Source organism: Gigantopelta aegis, chromosome 11 (genome assembly GCF_016097555.1).
Source record: "Gigantopelta aegis isolate Gae_Host chromosome 11, Gae_host_genome, whole genome shotgun sequence".
Taxonomy (NCBI): Eukaryota; Metazoa; Mollusca; class Gastropoda; order Neomphalida; family Peltospiridae; genus Gigantopelta; species Gigantopelta aegis.
Window position 1 is genome coordinate 1,811,220 of NC_054709.1, and position 13,362 is coordinate 1,824,581.

A 13,362-nucleotide genomic window follows, 5' to 3' on the forward strand; every position below is an offset into this window, starting at 1 on the left:
TCTGGATCTATCCCCACTGGTGGGGCCATTGGGATATTTCTTGTTCCAGCCGGGGGGGGGGGGGGGGGGGGGGGGGGGGGGAACGTAGCCCAGTGGTAAAGCGTTTTCTTGCTGCCTGGTCGGTCTGGGATTGATTCCTGTCGGTGGGCCCATTGGGCTATTTCTCATTCTAGCCAGTGCATCATGACTGGTATATCAAAGGCGTGGTATGTACTACCCTTGCTGCTAATCGAAACGAGTAGCTCATGAAGTGGCGACAGCGGGTTTCCTCTGAATATCTATGTGGTCCTTAACCATATGTCCGATGCCATATAACTGTAAATAAAATGTGTTGAGTGCGTCGTTAAATAAAACCTTCCTTTCCTTCCATCAGTGGTAGAAATTTCGACCCTGGGACTCGACAAGCCTCAGAATTTTTATCACCTCTGATGTACTTTTTCTAACCCACTTGACTGAAGTGATGGAGTCTTATGATTATTCCTTTTCTTTTGTTTCAGTTTGTTTGTTTTGTTTAATGACACCACTAGAGCACATTGTGCTTTTTTTTTTAAATCTTCAGTTATTTGATGTCAAACATTTGATAATTTTGACTTATAGTCTTCTAAACCTGTTATATATTTCCATCAGCAGCAAGGGATCTTTTATATGCACTTTCCAACAGACAGGAAAGCACATACCACAACCTTTGACATACATATCTGTTGAGGGGCACTGATGGCTTCACTGAGGAAAGTTGATCCTTCAGTTTGTAGGAATAATGTTAGCAAAATATTAAATAATTGGAGCATTTGTCAGCAAATTATTAAATAATTAGAGAACATTTGTCAGCAAAATATTAAATAATTATTAATTGGAGAATACCGGCCTCATTGGCGTCATGGTAGGCCATCGATCTACAGGCTGTTAGTTGGAGAGCATTTGTTAACAAAATATTAATTGGAGAGCTTTTGTTAACAAAATATTAATTGGAGAGCATTTGTTAACAAAATATTAAATAATCGGAGAGCATTTTTAACAAAATATTAGTTGGAGAGCATTTAACAAAATATTAATTTGAGAGCATTTGTTTAGCAAAATATTAATTAGAGAGCATTTGTTAACAAAATATTGAATAATCAGAGAGCATTTGTTAGCAACATGTTAAATAATCAGAGTATTTGGTAGCAAAATATGTTTTTGCGATAATTGCTCATCAATTGAAATTTGATTAGCAAGTACCATTCAATGTTTTAAAATTGTGTAGAAATCTCTTAAATTTGCACTGCGACAGTATACTGAACACAAGTTTACGTGATAATCCTCTTGGTCACAGTGGATGCCTCGAGAGGCTGAACTTGGTGCCAAGAATAAACCAGAAGACTGTAGGCTGATTTTACAATCCATGTTTGTCACTTTAGTCTCAAAACTTAACTGGCCTAAACAGCTGTATACATGTATATTTAGGAGCTCATTTGTCTATACTCTTCTTTCTTTTAAATTTTATCCGAGAGTGGATATCTAGGTGACGATTGATCATTGGAGAACCACCATGTCACATTTAACATAGCTGATTAGCATGTTTGACCATATAGCTCCAAAATTACAACAACAAATAAATAAATAAATGAATAAACTCTTCCCACCCCACCCCCAAATTGTTTTGTTTTGGGTTTTTTAAATGGTAAAACATATCTGACATAATCAAGTCCATTAGTTTACAGTAATATCACTTGTTGCCATTTTAATGTATTTCTCCCACCCTCACCACCAACCACTCTGATCACTGCTATTTTATAAAGGGTAGGGAGTATGTGTAAGCCCTGTCTAACTCCACTCCCTAAATATTTCTCTTGCAAAAAGTTTTGTTAAAAGAAGTTTACCAAGGATATCAATAGCCTTTTTCCTTGATAAATTTTCAATGTTTTCCTATTAAAAACAAAACAAAAACAAAAACATTTTTCTTTTTTCCTTTTTTTTTTTCCTGAGGAAAGAAAATTAAATTTCCCCACACAAACCGTCTAATCTTTTTACGTGCAGAACCGACTGACTCCATGGATGCCTGAGCTGCCTCAGCAAGTTAAATAGAGAAGCGTTTTCATTTTCTTACCCCTGGTACGGGGCCGTCTTTGTTTGTTGGACTAAGACAGGCCGAGGGTAGTGGTCTCACGCAACTGTTTGATCTCGCTCAGCAGGCTTGTCAAGAAGCCAACCGTACTCCTGACGGAAAGCCGTGTGTCGAGAATTCCTCCACTCTCCTCCCGGCATGTGTTCTGTTTGCGTGTCGCTGCGATGACGGTGGGGGATCTGCTTGACTCGGCTCGACTCGACTCTCACCGAGTCAGCAGCTGCATCCGACTTGCCGCCACGTCGGGGAGTCAAGGCAAATAACGTTTTGTTTCCTCACGCTGGCCCCAGCACGCCTGTCCCCCCCTACGGTGGAGCAGGAGGACACACGGACAGCCAGCCTGTGTACGCGATGAATTTAGCACCATCATCATCATTATCATCATCGTTGTCACTCCTGTCCCATGATTTTTCGGATGATGCCCGGAGGCAGGGCTGGCATTATTGTTCACACTGGATGAGGGTGTGCATGTCAACGGCGGTGGGGAAAATGTTGAAGGGTAGTAGTAGTAGCAATGGTGGTGTGAACACTGCCGAAGTTAGGGACGGTGCGGACGTGAAGCTGAAAACGGATTCTTCTTCGCTCTTTGCAGGTCCTGCTGCTGTTGCCATGGCAACGTCGCAGCCAACAAACTCGTCGGAATGGCAGCTGTACAGAGTGTTGCAGCGTGCCAATCTGTTGCAGTATTACGAAACGTTCATTGCACAAGGTATGTTTGATCTTTCTTTGTTGTCATTGTAAAGTTGTTTGGTGTCATCGTAAAGTGTTGTCATTGTTAAGTTTTATTTGGTGTCATTGTAAAGTGTTTGGTGTCATCGTAAAGTGTTTATTGTCATTGTGTTAAAATCATTAGAAAATGTGAAATAATTTTGGCTATTGTAGCTTTTAAAAAAAAAAAAAAACCCTTAACTTACACATTACTTCAAACAGGATTTCTTCCAGAGGGTATGTATGGAAGGTGAAAAATATGTACCCCAAAATGTTTTCAAAGATAGATCATATTTTAAAGAGAACTGCTGTTTAAAATTTGTCAAAGCGTATGCAATGCAATGTCCATTTTCAAAAGATTTCAAACCCATAACAATCTAGATGGGGAACTTATGTTCTGTTTTGTTTTTATTACGTACCCTCGAGCTGTTTTCTGACAGAAAGCCTAAATTGCAGCTTTTTGCTAAAATCATAAATGTTAGCAATTCTAACATGTTTCTAAATGTCCAAGATTACCGGGATGTTTATATCACCTAAAAACTTATCTTTTGCAAAACAAAAAATGTTTGTACATCCGAAGCTGGGGTCATGTTGCACATGACAAATGTTCATGGTTCATTCTGTCAGTTTAATAGTTTTTGTTTCTGCAAAACAAATGGAGGGGAAAGAAGAAGGAAAATAGATTTTAAATAGTATTGAATTTCATAATGTTTTTACATTTAGATGGTGTTTTGGTTTTTTAATTTTGAAATGTTTCTATCTTAATTTTAAAAATTACGATTGTGAAACATTGTTATATTTGAGACATGTTTAAAGGGACAAACCCTAGTTTTCAAACACTACAGTATATTTTTTTCACTATTGGAGCCATTTATGATCACTGAAATGAAACATTACTTATATTTTATTCTTTAGATTATCCATTTCCATAGAACCGAAATGTTTCTGGTCATCCTAGTGTTTCTAATACCAAAAAATGCATTTTTCATATTTTTAAAAACACATAAAAAAAAGTAGTGGTTATTGATTCGAGTTTGTCTATTTTTAAGGATATTTTCTGGTTTTAACATCACACTCTTCTTTCACACTATATGAGTTACTGGTTTGTAAATTAACTAAACTTAGTGTCCATATTATTTATGGGTTAAAACTAGGGTCTGCACCTTTAAAACCACATTCATTGTTTAGAATCTTCGTTTCTGTGGCCCAGTGGTAAAGCGCTCGCTCGATGCGCGGTCGGTCTGGGATCAATCCCCGTCTGTGGACCCATTGGGCTATTTCTTGTTCCAGCCAGTGCACCACGACTGGTATATCAAAGGCTGTGGTGTGTACTACCCCCTCTGTGGGATGGTGCATATAAAAGATCCCTTGCTGCGAATCGAAAAGAGCAGCCCGTGATGTGGCGACAGCGTGTTTCTTCTATCAATATATGTGTGGTCCTTAACCATATGTCTGACGCAATATAACCATAAATAAAATGTGTTAAGTGCGTCGTTAAGTAAAACATTTCTTTCTACAAACTACAAAGCCTGTTTATGTGACACACCCGTATAACTACAAAGCCTGTTTATGTGACACACCCGTGTCACTACAAAGCCTGTCTATGTGACACACCCGTGTCACTACAAAGCCTGTCTATGTGACACACCCGTGTAACTACAAAGCCTGTCTATGTGACACACCCGTGTAACTACAAAGCCTGTCTATGTGACACACCCGTGTAACTACAAAGCATGTCTATGTGACACACCCGTGTAACTACAAAGCCTGTCTATGTCACACACCCGTGTAACTACAAAGCCTGTCTATGTGACACACCCGTGTAACTACAAAGCCTGTCTATGTGACACACCCGTGTAACTACAAAGCCTGTCTATGTCACACACCCGTGTAACTACAAAGCCTGTCTATGTGACACACCCGTGTAACTACAAAGCCTGTCTATGTGACACACCCGTGTAACTACAAAGCCTGTCTATGTCACACACCCGTGTAACTACAAAGCCTGTCTATGTCACACACACGTGTAACTACAAAGCCTGTCTATGTCACACACCCGTGTTAACTACAAAGCCTGTCTATGTGACACACCCGTGTAACTACAAACATTTACAATATTTCTTAAACAGGCTTTGTAAATTTAGCCCAGTAGGATTGTCTTTCATATATTTTTGTTATTTTGAAAAGAAAATACATGATTTAAATTTGTTTAAGTTGTAAATTTTGACAAAAATTGGTATTAACAGCAGTCACGATTCCTAATCAGGGTTTCTGTCAGAGGGTAAAATCGGTATGGCGCCATACCCAATTTTTTGGCAGAGATTTTTGTTTTTAAGTTAATCTTTTGACAAAATGAATGACTTTTTATCATTACTGTATGATTTTCTCAATCCTAACCCTAAGCCTAACCCATTTTCTTTCTGGGGGAGGCCATACATACCCCCTGTTGAGTGCAGTTGCATTTAGCAAATATTCAATTCCATAGCGCCATACCCAAAACTTTCTTTGTGGCAGAAACACTGCTAATAATTATTTTAATTTATTAATAATGTTTTCCGTTATCTATAACACTGTACAGAATCACGACCTTACAAAACACTGTTTTAGTTCTAGCAGTTTTTAAAAAAGAATTTATTAAACAAAAGTTTTAAACAATAATTTTATTTAGACCATTTTATATATTGTTGTATATTGGTATGCACAGTAAAAATCTATTCAGTTTAGATCTAGGATTATAGATCTTAGGATCCAGTGTTTTAGAATTTAGAAAGGAAGATGAAGAGGGAGGGGAAAGAGAAACTGAGATGAAGAGGGATAGAGGGAAGGAAGAGAAAATTAATATTGGAGGGGGGGAGGGGAGACAGAGAGAGAGAGAGAGAGAGACAGAGACAGAGAGAGAGAGACAGAGACAAAGAGAGAAAGAGAGAGAGAGAGAGAGAGTATTGCAGCAGACACAAAAGGCATTAAGAGGCCTCCCCCTCCACGGATCTGGACTAGCCCTTATTATTAGACCCAGGCCATCTTCCCAGCATTCAGCAGTTATCACTGGCAATATTTCCCACAATGCAATCCATACTCTTGAAACAAAAAGCCCCACAATTATTGATTATAAGATACCAAAAAAGAAAAAAAAAAGTAATTCAAAGAAAATAATATTGACGTCAGAACATGCCAAGTTTCTCATTTTCATGAAAAACTGAAAATCCATTTGAAGAAGTATGAAAAAAATAGCCTTATGGTAGTTAACAATCTTCTGGGCTTTGGGGAATTTTGTGCAGAAAACACTTCACTTGGCGATACTGTGTACGAGAGTTAAAAAAAAAACTTACAGTTCTGATGTGGTGTCCTGGAACATGGAAGAAAAAAAAAAATCTGTAATTGAAATGAAAAGAAAAAAACCTTCCAGTTGCTCAGGGATATCTATTCAAGGCTGTAGCAGAAGTGTGTTCTACAGTGCAGGTTTAAGGGTCTGTGTCTCTTTATGCTTGGGGGGGGGGGGGGGGACATAGCCCAATGGTAAAGCACCCGCCTGATGCGTTGTCGGTCTAGGGTCAATCCCCATCGGTGAGCCCATTGGGCTATTTCTCATTCCAGCCAGTGCACCACAAATGGTATATCAAAGGACGTGGTATGTGCTATCCTGTCTGTGAGCCCATTGGGCTATTTCTCGTTCCAGCCTATGCACCACGACTGGTATATCAAAGGCCGTGGTATGTGCTATCCTCTCTGTGGGATGGTGCATATAAAAGATTCCTTGTTACTAGTCCTCTATGACTGTCAATGACCATATGTTTGACATCTAATAGCCGATGATTAATAAGCAATCAATCTGCTCTAGTGGTGTTGTTAAACAAAACAAACTTTAACTTTATGCTTGGGATTGGTGGGGTGATTTAGCTTAGTCGGTAGAATGCTCGCCTGAGGTGCTTGCATTGCAGGATCGAACCACCTCGGTGGATCCATATAACTGATTGTTTTTTTTTCTCGTTCCAAACGATGCACCACACCTGGTAAAAGACTGTGGTATGTGCTTTCCTGTCTGGGGAAAATATCCCTTGCTGCTAATGAAAAAATGTAGCAGGTTTTCTATGATGGCTATGAGTCACAATTACCAAATGTTTGACATCCAGTAGCTGATGGTTAATTAATCAATGTGCTCTAGTGGTGTCGTTAAAAGAAAATAAATTTTAATTTTATGCTTTTGGGGTGGGGGTAGGGGCAGGGTTTCTGTCAAGACTGCACAGAGGGTAAAATTATGTACCCTGTTACAGGGTTTCTGCCAGAGGGTAAAACAGGTATGGCGCCATACCCAAATTTGTTTGTAGATATTTATTTTTTTAAGTTAACTTTTTACAAAATTAATTACTCTTTATCATTACTGTATAATTTTCTTAACCCTAGCCCTAATTTTAACGTATTTTCTTTCTGTGAGAGGCCCCCATATCCCCCCCTATTGACTCTGGTTGTATTCAATTCCATAGTGCCATCCGCACAAATTTCTTTCTGACAGAAACACTTCCTAAAACAGGGCTAGGTATGGCCCTGTGCTTATAAACCTTAAAGTCCAGACTTTAACGTCATGGCAACACCATTCAATTAGCATTACATTAAAGTCTGGACTTTAAGTTTTATAAGCACGGGCCCTGGTTGAGCAGAAAGGTTCGCCAAATTATCCATTAAAATAAATAAAAAAAATAGCTGAAACAAAATATATATTTACGTGAAATTATTTCTCTAAATTAAAATAAAATTTGTCAATTGTTTTTAACATATTTGGCAAGTGCCAGAGCTAGCCTAGATAAAATGTTGGAAATTCATAGATATATTTTTACAATGTTTAGAAAGAAGGAAGGAAATGTTTTATTTAACGACGCACTCAACACATTTTATTTATGGTTATATGGCATCGGTAAATATGGTTATGGACCACACAGATTTTGAGTGAGACAACCCACTGTCTCTACTTCATGGGCTACTCTATTCGATTAGCAGCAAGGGATCTTTTATATGCACCATCCCATAGACAGAATAGCACATACCACGACCTTTGATGTACCAGTCGTAGTGCACTGGCTGGAGCGAGAAATAGCCCAATGGGCCCACTGACTGGGATCGATCCCAAACCGACCATGCATCAAGTGAGCGCTTTACCACTGGACTGCATCTCGCTCCACATTACAACAGAGGAATATTCACCTTTAGCATGACTAGTAGAGATTAAAGTTAATCTCAGCTTTGGGTTTTTTCTTGTGTTTTCTTTTTCTTTATTCCTCATTTTCTTTCTTTTTTCCTTTTTTTTCCACTTTTTTTTTCCTGTTCTTGTATTAGTCATGCCAGGCGACTAAATCAACCAGGATGCAGAGAAAGGTTTTAAACTTTTTGCAGCCTGGTCTGGTTTCTGAGTCAGATTACAGAAACGCAGTGAAAAGGGAAAGAAAAGAGATACAATTTTTTTTTATTCAGTAACACCTCAGCACTTTTTTCTTCAGCTATTTGGAAAGGAAAGGAAAGGAAAGGAATGTTTGTTTAATAACACCTCAGCACATTTCAAACTACAGCTATTTGGAAAGGAAAGGAATGTTTGTTTAATAACACCTCAGCACAATTCAAACTACAGCTATTTGGAAAGGAAAGGAATGTTTGTTTAATAACACCTCAGCACATTTCAAACTACAGCTATTTGGAAAGGAAAAGAATGTTTGTTTAATAACACCTCAGCACAATTCAAACTACAGCTATTTGGAAAGGAAAGGAATGTTTGTTTAATAACACCTCAGCACATTTCAAACTACAGCTATTTGGAAAGGAAAGGAATGTTTGTTTAATAACACCTCAGCACAATTCAAACTACAGCTATTTGGAAAGGAAAGGAATGTTTGTTTAATAACACCTCAGCACATTTCAAACTACAGCTATTTGGAAAGGAAAGGAATGTTTGTTTAATAACACCTCAGCACAATTCAAACTACAGCTATTTGGAAAGGAAAGGAATGTTTGTTTAATAACACCTCAGCACATTTCAAACTACAGCTATTTGGAAAGGAAAGGAATGTTTGTTTAATAACACCTCAGCACAATTCAAACTACAGCTATTTGGAAAGGAAAGGAATGTTTGTTTAATAACACCTCAGCACATTTCAAACTACAGCTATTTGGAAAGGAAAGGAATGTTTGTTTAATAACACCTCAGCACATTTCAAACTACAGCTATTTGGAAAGGAAAGGAATGTTGTGTTAATTAAATCTTTACGGCAAAAGCCCATTCTGAACTATGAGTATAGTATCGCTGCAGAAGCTCACCCTGGATTATTTCCACTTTCACGTTTTAACATACTGTGATGTTTACTTCAGTTTTTTAAATGCGGGTCTTGCTTTCATTGCCATCACTTACGAAAGAAAACCATACAAAACATATTGTTTATTATCTTATAATATATTTTTCTGTACTGTTATTTTTGTTTTTTGTTTTTATTTAAAGTTTTAAGTATTACATTGTTACTAATGTCTTAGAAAGAAAACCCACTACATTTGTTTTGTTACTAGTCAAGGATCTGTTATATGCACTATGCCATAGACAGGATAGCATGTACCATGGCGTTTGATATACCAGTTGTGGTTCACTGGCTGGAATGAGAAATGGCCCAATCACACTCGCAGTGAAATAATTGTATTCAGTGTATATGCCTAAAATGCAAGACGCAGACACAACAGAGGAAACATTTGGACCGCACAAACGCGTCACATCCATATGTTTGAGCCTTTGGAATATATTTCCTCATGTTGAAGTCTTACAATAGATTTCCTCTGTAATATGTTGAACAAATTCTATGCATGTTGTAATCGAATGTCTTATGTTTACAATTACATGTGCACTGACGTAAAACAATCATGTTGACAAAAAGAAATGTTTTATTTAACAATGCACTCAACACATTTTATTTACGGTTATATGGCGTCAGACATATGGTTAAGGACCACACAGAGTTTTGAGAGGAAACCTGCTGTCGCCACTACATGGGCTACTCTTTCCGATTAGCAACAAGGGAACTTTTATTTGCGCTTCCCACAGCCAGGATAGCACAAACCATGGCCTTTGTTGAACCAGTTATCAATCATGTTTAAGTCTTACAATATATTTCCACTATAATGTGTTTAACATTTAGTGTACATGTATAAACATTATGGTTGGAGGGAGGGAGGGAGGGATGGATGGATGAATAAGTGGGTGTATTTTTGGGAGGGTGGGTGCATGGACAGATGGGTGAAATGATGGATGGATGGATGGATGTTTAACAGGACTCCTGCCAAAAAAAACCACATCGGCTATTGGGTGTCAAATTATGGTAACGGCAAAAATTAAGTTTATTAAGACAGTATAATAAAGAACTTCAAAATGTACAAATACAAAAATCCAAATATCACAGATAGGTTGGTCAGGTCAGGTCAGGTCATATGGTTTTACGTGCACATTCAGTACAAGCTGTTGTAGCACACGCCTGTCATGGGCGCAGGTGTCAGCCTGGGCTGGCTCCTCCATCCAGGACAGGAAAACGGAATGGGGTGGGTGGGTGGGAGAAGGGACCACTGGCAGATGCAAGAGACTATCAAGAGACTCACCAGGGTTGGTAGTGGATGGGGGCAATATTGAAGTCAAAAAGGATAAGATTTGCGTACATTTTTTCAAGTCATTTTGGTGCGTTTTGGAGAGCTGATGCTTAATTCGAACTTAGTTTGCTCATATAGGTTTGTAAATGAATGTTTGCTGTTTACTGGGGTGTCGTTAAAAAAAATCCTTTCCAGGTAATGTATTCAGACTCCTGGAAAAATGTAAAAAAATGTCCTGGAAAATTAACCAAAATGGTGCTTAAAAGTCATGGAAAATGAAAATGTTTTAAGTGTATGAACCCTGATATAGGTTTGTAAATGAATGTTTGATGGAAAATGAACCAAAATGGTGCTTAAGTGCTGGAAAATGAAACTGTTTTAAGTGTATGAACCCTGATTTAGGTTTGTAAATGAATGTTTGCTGTTTCTGCCTGCAGGTGGCGATGACGTACAGCAGCTGTGTGAAGCGGGAGAAGAGGAGTTCCTGGAAATCATGGCGCTTGTCGGCATGGCGTCCAAGCCCCTTCACGTACGACGACTGCAAAAAGCTCTCCAAGACTGGGTCCAAAACCCACAGGACAGTGAGTGCTAGTTTATAGGTAGTACCAACCCAAATAGTATCCAGCTGGGTCAAAGTTCATGGTGCACCCAGGGTTGATAGAGCAGTTACTACCACAAGTCCTGCCATTGGTGATAAATGTGAGAGTGTCTGGTGTAAAAAAAAAATGTTTTATCCAGGCAAGAAATGTATGCAATTTTATTCCATCTAGTACCACCATGTCAAATAGCCTTGTGCTTGAAACATAAATGGGGTACCTGTTTTAAAAAAAAAAAATTCGCATTGTTTTTCTTCTGGTTATACAGAACATTTTCTTCAGCTAACCTTAATTAATTTTTGACAAAAACCACATTGAGTGGGTACAAGTTTATAATTTTTACTGGGTTTTTGTGATTTTTATGATATTTTAGATCCGTTAAGGGTGATTAAAATTAGGCAAAAATCTAAAAAGTCGTATTTACTTACGGGCATTTGTGGCCAGCTGTCCAGTATTTATGTCCATTATTCCCGATAACACTGGTTTTCTGACCAGAATTTTTTTTTAAACACAAACTACGATTCATATTGCAATATTTGGTGATTTTCATTGTTGGTAAAACGATCAAATTTATTATCAAATTCACTATCACAATCGGCTATTGATCCCTGAAAATTACTGTGACATGCCGCCATTTTTATAAAGCGAAAATACTTGCCGAAAACCTTTTTGAACTAAAAATTCCAAGCTATTTTCCACTGAAAGACAATAAACTAAACTGTTTCCTGTTAAAAACAGTTAAACTAATTCCTGTTAAAATTGCCTTTCATTTAGTAAAGCAAGCACATTAATTACATTTATTTTTATTTTAAAAAATATTTTGTCTTCAATGAAAAAAAAAGTGCACGGACATGGTGAAATGTCCCCAGAAGAGTTTATAAGTCTTTCATGTCTAGGGCAAACACTATCATATAATGTATCTACCTAACCTAACCCCATTGTTTTTCTTCTGTGTTTGTGAATTTAGCATCATTCCAAGACAGCACCAGTCTATCATGTCTTGCAAAATGTCTAGGGCAAACAGTATCATGTAATGTATCTATCTAACCTAACCCCATTGTTTTTCTTCTTTGTTTGTGAATTCAGCATCATTCCAAGGCAGCACCAGCCTGTCTGCGAACCCGGCCCCAGGGAGCATCACAGCGGTGGCGCGCGACCAGCTCCAGGCTCTCGGTTTCTCCTTACATTCCACGCCCCCATCGTCAGTGGTGACCGCTCCGTCGTGGAGCCCCCAGTCTCCGCAGCCCAGTGTGAGCCCGGGCCCACGCGACACACGCAGTCCCTCGTCCAACTCGCCACAACAGAACGATGTCAAGGACGTCAGCATGATTGTGAGTTTACTTTGTTGCCAGTCGGGGGTGGGGGTGGGGTGGGGGGGTGGGGTGGGTGAGAGTACATTTGGGTTGCCGGGCGTTACAGTTGGGTTACCAGGGATACAGTTGGGTTGCCGGGGAGTGGGGAGGGTACAGTTGGGTTACCAGGGATACAGTTGGGTTACCAGGGATACAGTTGGGTTGCTGGGGGGGGGGGGGTACAGTTGTGTTGCCGGGCGTTACAGTTGGTTTACCAGGGATACAATTGGGTTGCCAGGGATACAGTTGGGTTGTCAGGCATGCAATTACTTTGCCGAGGTTACAGTTGTTTTACCATGGCTACACTAATTACAGACAAACCTGATACAGTTGGGTTGGTCAGGGATACAGATATGTTGCCGAGATTCCAGGTTTGTTACCATGGCTACAGTAGATAGAGACAAACCTGTGTTGAGCAGCCACCAAAGGGAGTATCACAAAATGGCTGTTTAAGGCAGGTGGCTGTTTAATATAGGTCATTTTGTATAATATTATTTCACTTGGAAAAATAATAAGTGTGGCTGCTTAATTAACACAGGTTACATGTAGTTTGTACTATCAGGCTGCTTAATACAAGTAGCTTATAGAGCAGGCTTGACTGTTGTAAAAATGTAGCTGTGATGCCACAGCAGAACAACATCAAAAGATGTTAGTATTATTGGGAGTGACATTATTGTACCAGCAGTTGAATGATTGCAGCAATAGTTTCATTACCATAGAAACAGTTACAGCCATAGCAACAAATAATTACTGTTGTAACTATTGTTTTGTTGCCTTAGCGCTACAACTTTGGAGATGTCACCAACTGTTACATTACCATATCAAAATTAAATACAGAATACTAAACGAGTTTGCCTGTCATACCAGTTTTATGAAATCAGTTGACAGTTTTGGTATCTGACGAGCGAAAGCAATACAAATACCAATACTGTTTGATAAAAATGGTATGACAGGCAAGCTAGTTCAGTATTTCATTTATTACAAACCAACTGCAAAC

At 38.8% G+C, this 13,362-nt stretch overlaps 1 protein-coding gene across 5 annotated transcripts in view; it reads left to right on the forward strand.

Annotated features, from left to right (window-relative positions):
• The window catches only part of LOC121385357 (NGFI-A-binding protein 1-like), a 63,686-nt gene that overhangs the window by 27,228 nt on the left and 23,096 nt on the right, over positions 1-13,362 (forward strand). For 4 of the 5 annotated variants that reach the window (XM_041516004.1, XM_041516006.1, XM_041516002.1 and 1 more), the window contains exons 2-4: positions 2,697-2,813; positions 10,855-10,998; positions 12,100-12,344. In XM_041516004.1, coding sequence (XP_041371938.1) covers positions 2,714-2,813; positions 10,855-10,998; positions 12,100-12,344 — 489 coding nt within the window. In that variant the 5' untranslated portion in view covers positions 2,697-2,713. The remainder of the gene's footprint in view (positions 1-2,696; positions 2,814-10,854; positions 10,999-12,099; positions 12,345-13,362) is intronic. The other variant, XM_041516007.1, reaches the window with a different exon arrangement.